Source organism: Lolium rigidum, chromosome 3 (assembly GCF_022539505.1).
Source record: "Lolium rigidum isolate FL_2022 chromosome 3, APGP_CSIRO_Lrig_0.1, whole genome shotgun sequence".
Taxonomy (NCBI): Eukaryota; Viridiplantae; Streptophyta; class Magnoliopsida; order Poales; family Poaceae; genus Lolium; species Lolium rigidum.
The window spans coordinates 374,331,869-374,348,013 of record NC_061510.1 but is presented as its reverse complement, the minus strand read 5'-3'; the positions used below and the strand labels follow the sequence as shown (position 1 = coordinate 374,348,013).

General features: G+C 42.3%; 1 protein-coding gene and 1 long non-coding RNA gene across 2 annotated transcripts; both read left to right on the top strand.

Annotated features, from left to right (window-relative positions):
* Positions 1-7,052: 7,052 nt before the first annotated feature.
* On the top strand, positions 7,053-9,075 carry LOC124700567. Its single transcript, XR_007001773.1, has 3 exons — positions 7,053-7,086; positions 7,185-7,315; positions 9,008-9,075. It is a non-coding gene; the product is annotated as an uncharacterized LOC124700567 (long non-coding RNA).
* Positions 9,076-11,210: 2,135 nt separating this feature from the next.
* On the top strand, positions 11,211-15,499 carry LOC124704318 (serine/threonine-protein kinase STY13-like). Its single transcript, XM_047236570.1, has 4 exons — positions 11,211-11,289; positions 11,360-12,301; positions 14,429-14,535; positions 14,641-15,499. Exons 2-4 carry the CDS (start codon positions 11,986-11,988, stop codon positions 15,355-15,357), a joined length of 1,140 nt encoding a protein of 379 aa, XP_047092526.1. The 5' UTR covers positions 11,211-11,289; positions 11,360-11,985; the 3' UTR covers positions 15,358-15,499.
* Positions 15,500-16,145: the final 646 nt, after the last annotated feature.

Below are 16,145 nucleotides of genomic sequence, written 5' to 3'. Positions count from 1 at the left end.
ATCTCATTGTCTAAGGAATAAATCTACTTCGTATGTGTTTCGATGATAGCAACGTAAACTTTATGAACTTGATCGTACGATATACCCGCTCTGGGAGTGCTCATCACAGATCATTCTTCTAATTACACGATCTTCGTTATCAACAACATCCAATGTTCATGATCGAAACCTTGAATCATCTGCTTAATCATGAGCGAGCTAAATTAGGTTGTAGTGCTCTTAGCAGGAACCCTTGCTTGTTTATTAACACACATGTATTAACAGCTCAGTTAATACAATTCTAGAACAGAAATAAACATCTATTATAAACATGGAATAAGATAATAACCATTTATTATTGCCTCTCTAGTATATTCCCTTCAAGGATATGTTAGGGTTTGCTCTTCCTCACCATTACTAGATGATGAATGCACAAAACATTACTATGGTTGGCCTAGGTTCTTGGCTAAGCAGGTCTTGATGGAATTTAATGGCTTTTCTACTACATGAGCTGGGCCGCCTGCAGAATTTCCCTTTTACTTCATGTGATGGATGATACTCCTTCCCATCAAGGGTTTAATTTATTCGATCTCCTTTATCTCCAAAACATAATCATGCATTAAGCACTGATCCACTTATGTCCCATTAGTTTCCTTACCTCTAGTTCTTAGGGTTGATGATCATTGCCAAATTTCCTATGATACATGGTAGTGGGGCTTCCCTAAAGTATCACTAATGAAATATGGCTCTCACCGCCAAGATCAAGTGTTGGCTTGAACAACTAGTATATATATATCTCCCCTCTTATACTTTATGGGATTCACATGGCTATGGGTTGCATCAATGACCTCTCCCACTCCAAAAGGACTTGGTTAAATATTGGTTCTACTCAATAAATGTTGATGTGAGCATCCGGATATATGAATAGTCACCTCCTTCTCTAAGGTTTAAAAAGATTTGGATAGACAATGATGGAATGATCATCTGCAGAAGAATTTGGAAAAATGGTGAATGTCCTTGACATGAGTTCAAGAATAAAGTTGAACATATACCATGAAGATCATGGTAGGAACATGGATATGTTAGAGACATGGGAAAGATAAGTCAAGAATAGTTTCTAAGTTCTATTTTGATTATCTGGATAACTAAATAGTATTCATATGTTCTTGCAAGGAATACCATTTTATGATCATTTAGAAGATCTGATCTTCACTTACGTGTTGTTGTAATAAGGCTAATCTCATTTGATCTAACCATAGATCAAACAAGGTTTTAGCAAGCTTTATTTGAGTGCGAAAATTTCCAATTTTATATGCATGAATCGCAATGCACACATATGTATTCTCACTTTTCTAGCATCTAAACCTGAGGATGTTACATTGCCCTCTAGGGATGCTCGCATGGGCCTCTTCGTGAGGCCCATTAGCAGGCGCCCCATCGAAGGGGCCTACTGCGGAGGCTGTCAAGAGCATCCCAACGTGACAAACCGACCTAGGGTAGACCTAGGTTAGTGGGAGGTCGATGGAGGGCAGGTGGGCGACCTAGGGTTGCCCCTAGAGCCTGGATGTGCCCTTATGTACCCCTATATAAAAGAGGAACCACTCCAATCTCTCAAAACAAAACACAATAGCCCTTTGGTTGGCTCTCTCCTATGATCCTCTCCCGCATAGAGTCTCTCCCTCATGTGCAGAGGTTCTCCGTGAACGCTTTCATCTAAGATATTCACCTTTCGTGATTTCACCGCGATGGCGAAGTCCTACTCGAACGGAGAGCATGAACACGTGAACCATTGCAGATTGGTATGTGTTCGACCCTATAGGAATATATAAGAAGAAAAAGTGGTGTACGTAGATTCCTTCGAAACTCCATTAACTTGGGGAATCTCTGCCCGTCGAGTCTTCTGCAACACTCTCAACGAGGTGGAGCCCTGAGCTCATTGGACGGACTTTGAAGCCAAGCTCAAGTTCTTCATCCACTACATTACAGAGTCTTGAATATGAAGTTCACTCCCCGCGTTTATGTCTGCCACATAGATAGATCTTGGGTGATCGTGTTAGGTATTTTTTTTGTATACACAAACCCCTACATACCAGAACTCCGTGAACACACGCTTCAAATCTAGCAATATGTTGTGAGTGTTTCTAAATATGGTATGTGGTTAAGTGAAGTGTCTGGAACAGTTCTAATGGTATCAAAATACTTTCAACGCAGTATCATAGTCATTCCAGTGTTATGAGAAGTGTTATGGTGGTACACTGGAATTAATTCAAGACCAAATAATGAGACGGAAGTGACACTACGAGACCGATGAGAAATAAAACTTATCAAGACCAAACATTAACCTTGAACATGTTTCACTTGAGCTAGATCATGAAGATCTTGACCGCTTCAAGATGGAACGCCTTTCTTGATTGCACTTGTTTTGTGAAGTCTTGCGAATTACTCCCCCATGCCGCACTACGAGAGAGACTCTTCTTTGGCATATCGTCACATATCTATGATCACCATATAGATGGCAAGTTTCAAGCATATGATCTCTTCGATATGGCTCATCTTAAATTTGCACTTCACTTCTTCTCTAACTTGCAATCTTGATGCCAATAAATGATCCGACAAATCCTAAAAATATTACTCAATGCAAACATTAGTCCATAGAGATTGTAAAACAACTTGATGTAGTATTTATGTACGTCATCATCATCAAAATCAACATCTTACACTTCATCAATCCGTGGAGAGGAGGAATTTATTTACTTTATCATCTTTGGTTGAACTTATTCTCGTCTTATGTTGGAGCAATATTCATCATAGTAACATGACAAAGATATTTTCCTTTCTCATACTTTTTCTTGTACAACTCATTTGCAATAGTTGATATGTGAAAAGGATCACATACTTGAAATATTCCATAACAATTAAGTATGATATTAACAATGGTGTAGTGCACGCTTACATGATCTTTCTATGCCATACTACTCGGATACTCTGCACCCTACTTGGTCAAACAAACCGGCTTCCCCATTTGCTTGCAACATCGTTTAATTGCACCATCCATGACCCGAGAGTGAATTCATTGAACCAACTGAATCCACACTTATTGGTTATATGATCAATGATCATGTATGTGCATCCGGTAAGTGATATGGGTTTGTTCATATCATATCTCACGTCACTCATCCAGTGCACCGCTGCATGACCATGTGAACTCAATCGAACCAACGAATCTGTATTGGTTATATGATATTGATCATGTATGTGCATCCGATAAGTGATATGGGTTTGTTCATTACTCACATCCGCATCGGGACTCGCACCCTCTTGCATGCTATGAGGTCCTCATCATCTTCTGGTCTACTTGCCATCTTGAGCATCTCCTTTTCTTTGTGAGGTTCAACCTCAATCACATTGTCATCTATATTTATCATTTGGTATTAGGAGAAAAAGATGGCATCTATATATGACCATGGTGTCGTTTCATCGTGTGACATAAGAGTAGATACCAACCATAAATCATCAATAGATCGTAGACACAACTATAAATTAAACTACAATATTTCTCCCCAAACATTTACAAATGCATTCAACTAGCAATGGAAAAAATCATAATTATAATTCATAAGATTAATTGAAAGAATAGAATAAGGAATACAACCTTGTGGCATGGAGTCGAGCACCTCATGGATGTCCACTATGGGGACGTCAACTTCAGATATCGTAGCGGTCGGGTGGAGATCAGTGGAGGTGATTAGAGTCGCCTTAGAGGCTACGCGATGTCATCCAACCCTCATCACTGCATGTTGTTGTCTTCCAAGCGACCATCTTTCGCGACATGGATCCTTGGTGATAGGGAACATGGTGACGACACATAGGGAGGCGATGTTAGGCACCTCAAGCACGATGGCACCGACCTCGTTTCGATGTGATTTTGTCCTAGTTGGGTGTGAAAGCCTTGGAAAGTCCGCAAGGTGGTTCTAGGATGCGGTGAAAAGGGCCAAGCGTTAGTTTTGATGGTGGGAGGACGATGGGCCCCATGTTTTCGGTAGAGGGGTCCATGGCACGAGGTTGTTGGCGCAGGTGTGAGCTCAAAGTTCAGACCACCAAGAAATTTACGATAGGTGTGGGAGTGTGTGCTCTCTATATATAGAGTGGTGAGTAAGTATATATGGTGAGCCCCTAGAAAATAGAGGGATTGGGGCCACAATCAGGGAGAAGCTCTACCAACACCTATAGTAAATCGAAACAAAAATCACCATATTTAACAAATGAATATATTCCACACTAAAACATGCATATCTCTTTACTTTGCATAGTCATACGTGATGCAGTATAAAAATATTAAGCCATATGCAAAGTAAAAAATATTGAGCCAATATTAGCCAAGTTGACTCTAGATAGCAAAATATGTGATATGATTCACCTAAATGTAATTATTACCATAATCCAAACACAACCTAAGTTTGGAGTATGACCGGTCCTATCCTCCGGCTCGTTCTTCGGATCACGAGGATGATGCAACTTTTTTATTTTAGAAACTTCAAGTACAATGTAGATCAAACACGCCAGCAAATCACCCTTATACACACTCTAGTCAAGATCGAAGTCACGTAGCTTTAAAATTGACAAAATCGCCTCAAGCTCCTCACTATCGAAGAGAATGTTGTCTTCCGATGGAAATATTTCGCCTTAGTCTCTACTACTTATAAAGGCACGAAGTGCCGTTGGAAAACTACATCTCAGCCATCCGTTAGGATCAATTTAACACTCCAGATTTGTTTCATCTCCCCACCCGTCACACCCTTACTTTCCCACCCGTAAGACAAAAAATCAGCCACCAAATCCGGAACAAACTTAACTTACCCATAATCTCCTACCTCAAACGCATAATCTCCAGCCACCAATTCCGGAACAAACTTAACTTACCCATAATCTCCTACCTCAAACAGACTACACCAGACCATCCTCCCACGCCAGATCCACACATCATCGCATCCCAGCCGTGCCAAACCTGCATCACGCAGGTCCAGACGACGACTGCATACCACGACGGCACACACAGCCACCTGCAGGAGATCGTCCAGCACGCCGAGCCTCCACACATCAACACATCCCTGCCGCGACAACCCTGCATCGCCAAGTCCAGACCACGACCGCACCCAGAAGATGCAAAACGAAAATTCAGGTTTCGCACTAATCAATACATAATTCTTAGGCCTAATACAACCTCATTCTCCTCATCTATATTACATATCCAATCTGGTTAATAGATCCTGGAGATACCAATCCCTCGGCGATGCTGCAAATAGACAATCACATTTGACCACTTTATCTGAAGGTATTTCATAATCTCACTCTTTTTGTTGATTTCTGACGTCCAATGTGTAGTATTCTGAAATAAACAACACATATGGTATGAGAACAGAATTAAATAATTGACATCACATACAAAATCTTTTCCAGTAAAATGTTTCCAATATATCTGAGAGAAGTATTGCTGCATCTACTGTATATCATGTAACTTTGTTCATGAGCTTATTCTGACAGGACTAATGGCTCATTCCAGTAAAATCTTTCAAACATATCTGACAGAAGTTATAATGTATACTGAATTGGTACTGAAGTGAGAGCAACACATTAGAAGTACTGGAGCTCAAGAATAAGCAAAGTGAAAACACTGTAAAATGGTTTCCCTTTTCCAATTTTAGGATGTCATTTGGAAGGAAACAAAGACAAGGCTGACCTGCAATCTTCCAGCAGTATCCACTACATTCACCATCAATATCATTTATTTTCCTCTTCCACTGCATTCTTGGTTATTTCTGTAGGTTGGCCTCTGTTCCTTGATCGGTAAACAGGCACACCCACCTGTCAATGCCTTTTATTAGACAAGCACAAACTGTAGCAATACAATCAGAAAGAAAATGTAACTTGATAGCTTCAACTCTTGATATATTTATAAACAGTATATGTTCACCCAATACGGAGAGTTGAATAATGGTTCAAACCCAGTACACATCTGCAAGGATCAGCATACAATTCTTATCGTGAGTGTTGATGCCCTGTTGAGATTATCAAAAATAAAGCACCAGTTACTCCATATAAGGCCCGAGTATTGCGCAATCAGTAGTCTTCTCTACACCTTGCAGGCCTGCTTCCAATTAATCAGGGAGTAGCTTACAATCGTTGATCAGACAGACAGAGATGAACGCATGTACCTAGCTAAACCAGTGTAGTTACTGTGTGGTTCGTAGTTAATTGATCATGAACTTATTTTGACAGGAGTGATGGTTCGGCCTGCTTTAGGCGATACAAGAACCGTACTCAACCGCGGTTCTGAAACAACAAAAGATATAGACGACAACAACATTTTTAAACAACTTTACTATCCATATGCTTGCTGCATCTACTGTATATCATGTTCATGAGCTTATTATGACAGGATTAATGGCTCGGGCTTCTTTGAAGTGACATAACAAATGTAACTCAACAGACCTTCTGATTCAACACAAGGTATGAATGAAAATATTATTTTTTTTTAAATTTCCTATTCATATGCTTACTACTAGATCTTATATATATGTTTCAATTCATCCAGCGCAGGTCTAAAAAATTTGCGTGTTCTCGACAATCAGTCTACACCATCAAACTGCGATCAAAGTAAGAATAACTGATTTTTAATTTGTCGGTTCCGCTAAAATCAAAAACTAAATCTTTCTTCTGTTTTTAATCTAACTGAAGGTCAGAACATCTACAGGTAAGGTCAGGTGGAAGTGTGTTCTTAGAGAATGCATGCATCTCTAAGTTGATAAAGACTGGTAGCTGTCTAGGGGATGACCCACCACCATGAGTAGTCAAAAAGAGTCAAAACTTATTTGAAGCATGATATGGTTAGTAGCAGTTTCCTACATATTACTATGCCAATTCAATGGAGGATGAATATTTTCTCTATATGGGACCTAAACTAACAGAACAATTTTATTCAGATATTCATTCCAATAAACGTTGATGACATTCATTGGTACGTAGCAGTTGTAAATGCCAGATTAAGATGTATCCAGGTGCTCGACTCGCTAGGACAGTGGAATGCACCGCAAAGATCTCGCGGCTATGGTTAGCAATTAGTCCCACTACCCCCATCTTTTCATAACACTATTTTCTGTTATTCTTCACTTCTGATGCTAATACTTTGTCATTTATCCTTGCAACAGCTACAAGGACTGGAAAATGTTTTCACATATGCATTGACGTGCATGGAACTAAGATCTGATAAATGGAAGGACCTAAACATCAAAACATGGAAAATAGAAGAGTGTATTAAGAGAAGCCTACAGACAGATGGGTACACCTCCTAGCTCACTTTTTGCATCAGATGGGAAATAGAAGATTGTTTTCACATACCATTTTTTTTTATGAAAACCTTTCATAATAATATGTAGTACTACCTATTAGGACAGAAGTACACCGTAGGTTTTTTAATTCCAGATATATCGCTTTCAGCCCCTAAACTTGAAAATTCAAATTCAGGTCCATAGACTTTTATGGATGTACTAATATGTCATATAATAGGTGTGTGCTGTAGTTTAGAGGATAATCTACTTGTTGACAGAAACAAAATGTGGACGCTTTGCATATGCCTACCCCAAAATCCCCATCTCCTAGCATCATATTTCTCAATCCCCTTCACCACGTTGGTTCAGCTTAAACACAAGTCTGTAGCTATCCCCTTCACGGTTGGCAATTTCTTGTAAGTTATGAAGCTGGAGCATCAATGCAAACAGCCAAACACGAGTTTATCTTCCTTATCTTGTTTACAAATCATTAGTCTGATTAGGAAGCGTGTGTTCAAGATTAAACCATCAACCATAGAATTATATTATACAAAAGAAAAAGAGGAGATGCAGAAGGTCCTAATTCGACTGATGAACCTGAAGTTAGGAAATAAGATGGAACCAAGATATGGTTGGATTAGAGCATCAATTGAACCATTTTATTTTACTCCTGAACAGAACCATTTTTAACTAATGCCTCCGGTAGTGAAGATTTGAAGAAACTCCTTTGTTCTATGGTTACAAAATTTTCAATTTCGGCAATTGGCCCCTCCTTTGTTGGGTGTCTAGCTCCGCCACTGACTGACAGCGTAACATCAGAAATCAAGCTGAACATAGGGTACAAAAAATTACCAGTCCTGAGCGAGGTGGAGAGGGGCTTCGACACAGCAAGCCGCGACTTGGGCCGCTCGAGAGAGGCTTGTGACACAGCCAATCCGCACGAGCGGAGCATCCTCGCCGGCATCACTTGTTCCTGGGAGTCGGGAGGAGGATGACGTGCGTTCGTCAGGGCCTCCCACCTCCGCCGCGCCCCGCTTCCAGGAGTTGTGACCTGCACGAGCTCACGCAGTCCAGCGACGTGCGCGCACGAGGAACAGAACCAAAAAATAAAACGCCAGGCTAAGGAGCAGAAACCGAGCATGGATTCCGGGAGGAGGGGTCGGGGGGCCTACCGGTGGTCACAGCGGCCGTCGGTGCGCCGCATGGCACGCGCGGCGGCGGCCACCATCTCATCGGCGGCGCGGCGGCCGGCGGCAGGGGGTCGGCCGTCTCCGTCGGCCCGGGCTCCGGCGGCACGCGAATTGGGCGGGCGGGGCGAGCGGTGGGGGCCTTGCCGGGGAGGAAGGAGGCGCGCGGGGGTCGAGCCGGGGAGGTGGAGATATGGAGACAGGGGAGGAAGGAGCCACGGAGAAATGGAGGCGTGCAGGGATGTGAGTGAGGGGAAGAGGTTAGGGATGGGGATTTTTTTTCTTTTGAGGGAAAGGGATGGTGAATTGGGAGTGTGGCCGGGTGTTTTTTATTTTATTTATTTCATGGACATTTTATTATATCCATGCTTTGTTGATTTTTTCTGGTCCTTGAAACATTTAGTATTAACTTTTTTTCTGATAAGTGTCCTTTTACTACCAACTAATTTTTGTATTAAGCCCATGGTAATGTTTATATTGAGTATGCTAAAAATATATGTTTATCTAATCTTGCAGGTCATCGTGTGGATTGTGGAGGTTAAATTTCATGGAATACTCGGACATGAAATATTTTGTCTGACATTTTTTACCAGGTGTATTTCCACTTGGTATCGTTGCGTTAAATATTGTATTATTATTATTCTTATTTTTAGAAGCTAATTCTGATCTACTACTTGCTAGGAACACATGATAAATTTTAGGACAAAATTGGCGGTAATATTGGTCGATTCTGGAATTGAACAATGATGACATCAAGAAAGTCGAGATTTGTCCCTTGATGAGGACGACAACACGGATCCCATCGATTGTATGATTCCGGATGATCCACCTAAAAAAACAAAATTATCAAACTCATCATCAAAAGTTAAGCTCGTGTCACCGTCATTGGTGCTTTTACCGCCCCTCGATCCAACAAAGGCCAACTTAATGGAATCATCGAAGTGGAGCCTCTATCACTATCATTGGGCCTTCCACCGTCTTTCAAACCAACAAACTCTGACTTAATAGATGAACTTTGCTTACGCATTAGCATGGTTGATGATGTCCGAGTCATTGGAGTAAGCATCCTTTTTCTCTAAGTTTATTTTGTGTTACATGTTTGTAATTGTACTTCACAAAATTTCTCTTTCGCAACGTACCGAATGGGAGCTCTAATCCTTATCCAATTAGATTAACTCTAAGACAGATAAGGAACATATTGAAGGTGGATGAATATATGGAAGCAAATTGCTATAAACATGGCTGTGCGGATACTAGCATGCCATGACATCCAAGCTTGTTAGAGATATTCCGTTCATTACATGGATCTGAACTTTTGTGTAAGTTACTATTATCACATATTACATTTTTTTCATTCTACTAATATGTCTTATTATTTTTTAGTGGATGTCCCAATATGCACGAGATCCAAGGCGCAATGAAAAGTTGGATCATTACTAAGTTGTCACATTTGTTTGAATGTTGGCACTGATAGCAATGAGTACCATATCTCAGAATGCAATATGGTAAGTTTTTAATTAAACGTTACTAACGATGAGTTTGTTTGAGTCCTAATTATTAATACATTTCAAATTATATGCATCCTTGCAGATTTTATTGCCTTGCGATACTTTTGGGCTATTTCGAATTATTCGTCTTGGATAAAAACAAAAAAGTTGTCACTATTTTAGACCCTCTTCCAATACTCGAGTATGGGCAAAAATATTTTTAAAACTATGGTAAAAAATCTAAACCATTCACTTCGACATGCAAACACCTGCATTCAACGAGGACATATTCAAATGGGGATGCAAAGTTCCCGTTGTTCCGACAAACTCTAACGGGTATGGATCTTGTCAATGCATTACAATCTTTAATAATTCAACGCACAATTTAACATTTCAAACATGCGATGGTTCTCATCGTGTTATTTGGTTTTCAATTTTATGCACTCTTGGTATGATGGAGTGCTCCATTTTCCAATACCCATGGTAAGTATTTACAACATGCGAATTTTTATAAGTGATACTATCAATTTTTTTTATAATAAGTTTGTATAACCCGTATGTAGGATGATATTGAAATGAGGAGGCAATTTGTGGTTCACATTTTGAAGTACGAGGGGAATGAGGCTCTAAACAATATCCCAGCCATGGAACGAAGCATTATAGATGACATACGTAGATGGACTTTTATGAAAGAAGCATAATAGACGTTGTTGCTTGGTTCATGTTTTCTAAGTATTTATGTAACTATTATAATACATTTATTTAATTATGCATTTTATGTAACTAGGTGTATGGATCATGTATTTCGAGACGCATTTAAATGCCTTTATAAGTATGGAACGTGCGTTGCACGTGCACGCTTACTATGTGAGACAACAAAGCTTCAGCTAGGTTTTGATCCCTATGGACAACGACACGACCAACCTCCCAGCATCTAACTATGACTTGTGACAGCCTATGTGGTATACCTTCTTTTTTTTTCTTTTTCGAAAGCCTATGTGGTATACCTTAACACGGTCATGAAACCAGAGAATTTTAGGCTTGTCTGTCATGTGGAATATCATACGTAACAAATTTATATTTTCTCTAGTATTTCTGCGCCGAAGATCATCAAACAATTTTGCGCGCCTGTCACGTCACGCCACCTATGGAGGACAGAGCAGCATAATCACGCCATCACCTAAAAAAAAGCACAAGCAAGCAGGGCGATAGAATCTTGGGAAACCGGGCCGTGCACCTTGGCGCACAACCGTGTTTCCAAAAATTAAGCAAGAGTCAACGGCCAGCCTCCTCCTGAATTGTTGGCAACAGGTAAACTGACATCTCCTGTTTTGCCTCATCTTCCTCCCCTCTGACTCTGTCTCTATCTTTCCCTCTTCAGGTCAGCCATCCGCTGATTATTCGCCTCCAAAAGAGAAAAGGAAACATTCCCCCAATTAACTACCATCGACGCGCTTTCCACCCTAAAAATAGAGATCTCAAAAGCGGGCTGGCCGGTTCTGTTTAGCGTAAGGTTTCCTCGTCGTCTGATCTAAGAGGAGAGGCTAATCCAATTAGCCTCCTCCTCCTTCTTCGTCTTTTCGTTTCGGCTAGTAGCTAGATCTTCCTTCGAAGAAGAAGTCGTTTTCCCCTTTTCCATCTCGTCTGGTTGATTTCTTCCTCTTACGTCGTTTTCTTGCCCCACTCGCGTGTTTGATTCCTTTGTTGTTTCCGGTTCTTTGTTTGCATCTGGTTTTTTCTCTTGGTCGGCTGAGCATCATATTACATCACATTCCAAGGCGATCGGGCGTCATGCGGGCTTGAATTCCTCGTATATATCCCATGGATGGATATAGGGCGATCCGGCCTATCTCCTCCCGATATTTCCGCTGCAGATGCATCGCGGCCGCGCGTTTCTCCTCTGAGATTTGGTTTTAGCGAGAAAACAGAGTTCTTTGCCACAAAGTGAGGGAATCGGAGTTGAGGAAGAGTACTTCTTCACACACGATCGGCTGATCGGTCGATCGGATGAATTCCCTGACGACGACGACCGGCAGCAGCAGCGGCGCCGGGGCCAGCGGCAGCCGCAGCTTCGGCAGCGGCGACATGAAGGCCGCCGACGGCGAGGGCTACGTCAGGGCGGACACGCTCGACCTCACCAAGCTGGACGAGCAGCTGGAGAAGTCGCGCTCCAGGGTGTGGCTGGATCACCAGCGCGGCGCCTCGCCGGGGGAGCTCCTCGAGTGGGAGATCGACCTCGCCAAGCTCGACATCGACAAGCAGGTCGCCAGCGGCACCTTCGGGGTCGTCTACCGCGGCACCTACGACGGCGAAGACGTTGCAGGTCAGTAAAACCACAACCGCGGCACCTCAGCTGTATATGTTATCTAATTCTGTACGAAATTCTGTATATCTGTCCAAGATGAATTATGCGCTGGTATCCGTTCCAGATGAATTATGCTTTGCCATCCGCGCCATGCGATTCTCTTTTTTACCGATGGAAGGTCGTCTTGCCAACCCATGATAAATTTAGTAGGGAACCAGCTTCTTTTGGCTAATGATTTGATTGGGCGAGGTCACATCATTGCCACGCCCATTGCACGTTGTCTGTCTCTCCCCAACCAGTTGAGACAATTAGTACAGAATAAAAGTCGTTTCGCCAAAGTTTGGCATGGCAATAGCTGTCAACTTGCCAATTACTAGCCAAGCTTGTCAAATGTTGACGAGTTTGATATTGCAAAATATTGGCTTACCAAACCATCAGTATTGGCAATTGAGCTTGAAAGTCAAGCACGGCGATAATACTTGATGTGTTCAACATAACGTTTTATGCTTGGACACGTTTTAGACGTGCCGCATTGATCGTTATTGAATATGTTGTCGCAAACTTATGAAACTATTATGAAGCTATATAGAGGTGTTCCTCATACAGATCTACAGATCTAATTTGATAGATCAAAATAAGGTCTTATAGGCCAATATTCAAAAGTAAAAAACAGAAAGTTTTATTAGACACATTCTAAGACGTCGTCATCCAATTTGAACAAAGTCGTGCTAAATAGGTTGAACATTTTTACCGGGTTGTAGCTTATGCTTGTGGTCGGATGGCACCACAGTCTACAAGTAGCTATGCCAGAGGCCGAAGGTTTGAGATGTAGGAGGATATATTAAGGAGATCGTGGCACATGGAGCTGCTAATATAGCGGTAGTTGGTGGTGCTGGAGGATGAGGCGGATATATAAGTTGGTGGGATAGAGAGATCAATAGCCTGACATATTCCATGTACCTTTTATGTCGCTGCCTAGACATGAGTCCATGTGTGAGTAAGTTTTATGTACCGACCTATATGCATCCAAATCAGAAGGTGATAAGAAAGATAATGTCAGTAAATATGGTCGGATGCCATTTTTGTCATGTGAATGATGAAACGGCAGAAATTTTTGGTGGGGACCTTTTTGTCCTTATGACTTGGCGGCTATGTGGCAGTTGTTATTTCAATCCATAGGCTTCAAATATATTAAAAAATATACTTCTTATGTTCCATTTTTAGGTTTACTTTTCCGTTCACGGTGACCAAGGCATTGACTTGTGGATAATTTTGGGATGAAAATACTCTTCATAACAACGTGGATTAGAGTAGTAGTTACACCGGGCTAATAACATTATTTCCTATCTTATATTACTGGAGGGATGGAGTATTTTTCTTAACACACTTTATTTATTTTTTGCTTTCAAAACCAGTACGCAAAGCTAGCCATAGAACATGGATAAGACACATTAGAAGCCATTGGATCATAAGAACCTTTTTCATATTTCTTATATTGTATCTGTTGTGGGAACCAATAATGTTTATAGGTCCTCGTTGATTTGCATGATTCCAAAAAATAATAAAATATAGAATTGCAACATCATTCCTTTAAACCGCAAAGAACTAATATGATGTCTGATTACACCGTAGTAAAACTACAATAATATTCCCACAATGTTTTTCTATAAAATGTTGACAGAATACAGATCAAAGAGTCCATGTAGCTCACAAACATTTAAACATACTACTCCTAACTCCTAAACAATCTGTTGAATCATAGTGTCTTTTGGAGTGGAAAGAATATATATATGAATAGATGAATCTTGTTTCACAGTTTTTATGTTGCTACTACTACTAGCTGGGGTTTGAGACAAGGCCTCGGGCACCCAAGACGGTGGCTGGGGCATGTAGGAATTTGATTTGGCAAATTTTAGTGATTTCAGCATTGGTTGGAGGTATTTATTTCTCTGTTTCTCTACCTAACTTGATCATGATGCCCTAGGCCTGGTTCAATTATGACTGACACAGCAACTAAGCTAAATACTGTTACTATGTTTATAATCTTTTGTCTAAAAAAGTACTGATACTATGTATCAACAGGTTGACAAGACGAATTTTTTTACATATGCATTACGTTTGCTCATTTTATTTCGTATGATGCAGTGAAGGTGTTGGACTGGGGTCAGGAAGGTCAGGAGACAAAGCACCGGGAAGCCTTCGAGAAGGAGGTGGCTGTCTGGCAGAAGCTTGATCACCCAAATGTCACCAAGGTACTGTACGTGATTATACATTACTACTACATCACTAGCGGGTAAAAAATGATTAATACGAACTGCGGTCGTTTATTTGGTGCTGTCTTGTGTATGTGTTTGCAGTTCGTGGGTGCATCGATGGGGACATCCCAGCTGAAGGTCCCGGCGAAGAAGGGCGGAGGTGGAGCGCCAGGCCAGCGGTGCTGCGTTGTGGTGGTGGAGTACCAGCACGGCGGCACCCTGAAGACCCTCCTGTTCCAGCACCGTGACAAAAAACTTCCCTACAAGAAGGTGGTCCAGCTCGCCCTGGACATGGCGAGGGGGCTGAGCTACCTGCACTCGAAGAAGATCGTGCACCGTGACGTGAAGGCGGAAAACATGCTTCTGGACCGGAAGAAGACTGTGAAGATCGCTGACTTCGGCGTCGCCCGTGTGGAGGCTCAGGATGAATGCAACATGACGGGGCAGACAGGCACGCTCGGTTACATGGCCCCGGAGGTGCTGGAGGGCCTCCCCTACGACCACAAGTGTGATGTCTACAGCTTCGGCGTGGTGCTGTGGGAGATCTACTGCTGCACGCTGGCGTACGCCAACTACAGCATCGCCGACATCTCGTACCACGTGGTGAAGCTGGGGATCAGGCCGGACATCCCACGGTGCTGCCCCAAGGAGCTGTCGGAGATCATGGCGCGCTGCTGGCACGCTGACCCCGACCGCAGGCCGGAGATGAGCGAGGTGGTGGCGCTGTTGGAGAAGATCGATACCACCAAGGGGAAGAGCATGACTCCCGCCGTCCCTGACCACATCGGCCAGGGATGCTCCTGCTTTGGCTTCAAGTAACTCTGTCGTCCTTCTGTGTCTGCGGTGTGCCCATCTCATCGATGATTTTTTGTTTCTCTTTTGGGTGTGGGTGAGGTCAGATTGTAATTTAATTGCTTGGAAACTCCGGTTATCTGCACTAGTTTAGATGATTTTTTGGTCACTAGCTTGCCTACCAACGAAATCTTTGTGCACGCATAGCATCAGTTAGGTGCTCAACATTGTTTGCGTCCTCTCAACTTTTGGTCCTTCTTTTGACGAAATGCAGCGGAGCTGCTTTCATTAATTAAGAGGAGTAAAAACAAGATTAAAACTAAGAAGAAAGGGGGTTCGAACCAACAACAAGGTAAAAAACCAAGAACAAAGGTGACAGTGAAGCTGAATTTAGCCACTGCCATCTAGTCTGATCTAGCTCAAGGGGAGGGGGGCGAGCCTCCAAGTCACCATCTCATCCAAGGACCAAGACAGCTTCCACTGTTGTGTGAGGAGAGGCGGTAATAGAGTGGAAGATTCTGCTATTTCTCTCCTTCCAATTTCCAGGGAGGGGGAGTCTGGCAGGGGGGCAGGGATGTTGAACCTAGCTGACACCAACCTCCAGACGTCAGCCGAGAAGGAGCAGGAGATGATCTGCAGTCTCCCCGTGAAAACCGGTTACTCTGGCGAAAACCCTAGCCCCGGTAACTATGGCGTCGCCAAGTAGCTACTAGCTAGTGCTCGTGCAGCACAAGCTACTTCCGATCACTTTTCCACCCACATGGTAAACCGGAGTACCGGACAAGAGACATCAACTTGGGATCCTTGGCCCCCTC

What these genes read in the sequence shown, in the direction of transcription:
- LOC124704318 (XM_047236570.1), top strand. Translation starts at nt 11,986, where the DNA reads ATGAATTCCCTGACGACGACGACCGGCAGCAGCAGCGGCGCCGGGGCC. An exon ending in CGACGGCGAAGACGTTGCAG is followed by an intron (nt 12,302 to 14,428) that starts GTCAGTAAAACC and finishes CGTATGATGCAG; the next exon opens with TGAAGGTGTTGGACTGGGGT. An exon ending in ATCACCCAAATGTCACCAAG is followed by an intron (nt 14,536 to 14,640) that starts GTACTGTACGTG and finishes ATGTGTTTGCAG; the next exon opens with TTCGTGGGTGCATCGATGGG.